At 50.0% G+C, this 4,051-nt stretch overlaps 1 protein-coding gene across 1 annotated transcript in view; it reads left to right on the top strand.

Moving 5' to 3' along the window:
- The first annotated feature begins 2,819 nt into the window (after window positions 1–2,819).
- Window positions 2,820–4,051, top strand: part of MAML3 (mastermind like transcriptional coactivator 3) — a 246,868-nt gene continuing 245,636 nt past the window's right edge. Inside the window, exon 1 of the mRNA XM_041461803.1 lies at window positions 2,820–3,519. Coding sequence (XP_041317737.1) covers window positions 3,082–3,519 — 438 coding nt within the window. The 5' untranslated portion in view covers window positions 2,820–3,081. The remainder of the gene's footprint in view (window positions 3,520–4,051) is intronic.

Genomic DNA, 4,051 nt, shown 5'->3' with positions numbered 1-4,051 from the left:
GGAGGGGTTTTGTTGGGGGAGTTTTGTGTTTTGTTTCTTTCTTCCTTTCTTTGGTTGGTTGGAATTTTATTTCCACAAAACTGGTGATTTTTTTGCAAAACTTCTAACACTAAACACTGGTTACTCCAAAACTTCCTTTACTCAAATCATCACCCTTGGGCTGTGCAGCCTGGCAGAACCAAGGTACCTAGCTGGGAGATAAAAAATTCCTACATTTTTAATAGGCTGAAATTAAATTCTAAGCAATACAACTTACACTTAAAAAATTACCATGTTGACAACAGCCAAAGTAATACAGTGGAGGTTAAGATGTGTTTTTGTGACTTCATAGAGATTGAAAAATGCTATTAATTGCAGTTGTAGGAAAAGAAGACAACTTCTGTAAAATGCACCGAAAAAGCAGTCTGTAAGAAGACCACTGCTTTTACACGTATTTCTGACCCTGTGGGTATAATAAATTCTTTTTTTTTGGACTCGAGTGCTACCCAGCACTCTGTGGAGCCAGGCTGCAGCACACGAGCTGCGGGCTGCAGGGGGCACTGCTGAGGAATCCAAAAAGTACTCGCTCTAAGTTTAACGTACTTCACAGACCTCTCCCTCCTTGGCCTGATTAAATTTTCTACTACTACTACTATTATTATTATTATTATTATTATTATTATTATTATTATTATTATTATTATTATTATTATTATTATTATTATTATTCCTCCCGGAATTGCTTCCCCCCTTCTTTTTTCCTCCTCTTTCTATTCTTACATTGAATTTTAACTATTCAATTCAGTAGTTACTAGAGAAATTACAACACATCCTGTCTCCAAATTAAGAGAGGCACAAATCTCTGTAATTGACTCAGGATTGCAGTTTCCCCGCGTTCTTACGCTGCTTCTGAGCAGAGCTTTAATTTCCCCGTGCTGGTTCTGTGATAATGTACTAATCAATGATCATGAAAAACTTCAAGTAAATTCACTGTGGTTCTCAAACTGATACTACAGAAAAGTTTTCTTTTCTGGGGGGAAGATGTGTTTGCTAATCCCAACGTAGGGAAGGTACTAATTGCTATTTTTATTTGTCCACTATTATGTTCAATCTCAACATAGTCAAGAATTGTGGCAATAGGCATGAAATCAACCTCAAATTTCATACTGCTGAGGACTTAAATAAGACAAAGACTGCTCTTTGTTACTGTATCTTAGAAATAGTATTCTATGCTAATCTGCAGTGGCAAAAATGAAGATGGTTTAAATCAGATTACATTACTAATGTATGAGTTCCCAATTTTTGTTATATCAGCTGCATGTTAGAGAACATGGGTGTCTCTCTGAGATAATTCTGTTCTATATAGATGTATTAAAAAAAATTGGAAGTGCATTTCTCACAGGGCTAGATTGAAAATAACACAATTGTGGGTGCAATAGCTTCGTCTGCAGAACGGTTTAAAACTAGATTCCCGGGATGTTATTCTTGATCCATTAATCACCCGCGCTCTATATGGAGGCAGCCACCGTTCGCTCGGACAAATGTTACTGCCCAACGTATTATGTTTCTTCTGTTGTTTAAAATAGAAAGTTCAGCCCCGTGCCGGGGAGGCGCAGAGCTCCGCGCTCCGCTCCCATTCATTATGCAACAGTTGACACAGAAGGGAAAGGCGGCACACGCCGCTCGGGCGCGGGCTACGGCCCCCCGCTCGCCGGGCCCCCGCCTGCGTCCCCCGGCGCCCGCTCGCGGTCCCGGCAGCCCGGCCGCGGAGCTGCCCTCGCTGAAGCCCCGAGCGCGGGCACGGCGCACCGCAGCCGCCGTCGGGCCCCGTGTGCTGACCGGGAGGACCATCCGCCCCCGCAGTGCGGGGAGGCCGCGGGGCCGGCAGGTGTCGGGCCCCGCTCGCTGCCGCTCACCTCACGCCGCCGCCGCCGGCGGGCGTGAGCGATACGGGGAAAGCGCCATGTCCGCTCCTGCTGGGCGACGTCCGTGCCGGGTTTTGCACCTTGTCCCCGGGTCTGCCTCACGGCCCAGAGGAGCCGCCGCTGCCGCCGCCGCCGCCGCTGCTGCTGCGGTGTTTACTGAGCGCTCCTGTCCTGATATCACTCCGCTGGCATGGAGGAGGAGGTGGAGGAGGAGAGCATTTGATCATTGTGATGGTGGCAGGAGGAGCAGCAGCCAGCACGACAGAGCAAAGCACTAGGCTGTATCAGCTCAGCGTTTGGCAGAGACTTCAGAGCGCTACTTTTTTTTTTTTTTTTTTCTTTCTTTCTTTTTATTATTTTTTTTTCCTCTCCAGCTCGGTCCGGATTGTTCATGTGTTTACTTCCCCCAGCCCAAGGATTTGAAATGCAACTGACCAGCCAAAGTACTTTACGAACACGGTGCGGCATAAACACCAAAACTTTTTTCTAGAAGGAAAATACAATAAGCAAGCGGCTTTGCCTGTCTTTTGATGCCGTGGAGTGAGAGTGAGTGGGCCGTGTGTACTCAGCGTGTGCCTGTGTTTGGATGTGTGTGCGCGAACGTGCGTGTGAACAAGTGTGTATGTGTGTGCATGTGGAGGGGCGCGTATTTCTCCTTATCCATGGGGAGAGAAGGCTTTTGGCAAAATCTCCGGAAATATCATGGAATCTGTTTTGAAATAATGGATTATAAAAAAGAAAGAGGTGGAAAGGAACTGGTCTGATATCTCCTGGAGTTTGCTAATCCGAACTGCTGCTGCTTAGTTTGTTGTGCTTTTTCTTTTTTTTTTTTTTTTTTTTTTTTTTTTTTTTTTTTTTTTTTTTTTTTTTGTGTGTGTGTGTGTGTGTGTGTGTGTGTGTGTTGGTTATGTTGCTGCCGATAACCTTTTAGCACCTTCTCTATTTCCCTCCCTCCTTCCCTCTCTCTTTTTAATGTTTTGGAGCTTCTCGAGAGGGATTGGCTGGGGGAAAAGAGAAACATTTGCTTGGGATCGCTGTTTCCCTAATACATGATGGTGCCCCTTCACCCCCCCCTCCCCCGTTCTCTAAAAAGTATCCCATCAAGACCCCAGAGGAGACTGTATGTGTGAAGTGTAGGATAAAAAGTTCTTCCAAAACAGTGTGCACGGGGACGAGGATGGGGGATTTTGCAGCCCCCGCTGCCGCCGCGAATGGCAGCAGTATTTGCATCAACAATAACCTGAAGAGCAGCCTCAGCGGGGCCGGTATCGGGGTTAACAGCACTCCCCATGGCCCTCCTGCCGCCACTCCCGGTAACAATAACGCTGGTAGTGGCGGCATTCCCAAGCACAGCACGGTGGTGGAGCGGCTGAGGCAGCGCATAGAGGGCTGCCGGCGGCACCATGTCAACTGCGAGAGCAGGTACCAGCAAGCCCAGGCGGAGCAGCTGGAGCTGGAGCGCAGGGACACGGTGAGCCTCTACCAGCGGACCCTGGAGCAGAGGGCCAAGAAAACGGGCACCGTCGGCGGCAGCAGCAAGCAACAGCACCAGAGCAAACAGCAGCAAGATGCTGAGCCCGCCACGGCGGAGCAGAGGAACCACACGCTGATCATGGTAAGGGGATGCGGGCCGGGGGGCGCAGGGGTGACCGTCCACTCCGTGTCGCTCGCCGGGATGAGCTGGAGGTCGATCTCGTAGCTTGTCAAGGGGGAACGGGGCTCGACTCAACTTCGACAGGGTCTCTGGCGGGACGCTTCGCAACTTCTCACGGGCTGGGGTGGAGGTAGCGGACAATTTTTTTTTTTCTCCCCCGTCCCCTTCGGAAGGGTAGAACTGCTCTGGGGTAAGGGGGAAGGAGCGGTGCCAGGCGTGCGCCGCGGCTGCCGAGAGCCGGGGGAGGGTTTTGTGTGTGTGCGTGCGTGCGTGTTTCGCCGCGGCTACTCCGTGCGGGGAGCTGGCCGCCTTTAAATCCCGCCGCGGAGGAAGGTGGAAGGTGGCTCCGCAGCCTGGGCTGGCGGCTGGAAGAAAAGTTGGGCAGGTTTCTCGCTTGGGCTGCCCCGGCGTGCAGCAGCCCGGCTCCCCACGCGTGCTGAATCGCTTCCCAAAGTTTTCTTGGGATTTAAGGAGCTTAGCGAGAAGCGGAGGG

This window comes from Pyrgilauda ruficollis, unplaced genomic scaffold, assembly GCF_017590135.1.
Source record: "Pyrgilauda ruficollis isolate IOZ18807 unplaced genomic scaffold, ASM1759013v1 scaffold154, whole genome shotgun sequence".
NCBI classification, from domain to species: Eukaryota; Metazoa; Chordata; class Aves; order Passeriformes; family Passeridae; genus Pyrgilauda; species Pyrgilauda ruficollis.
The sequence above is the reverse complement of the archived record's forward strand: the minus strand, read 5'-3'. Positions and strand labels throughout refer to the sequence as shown.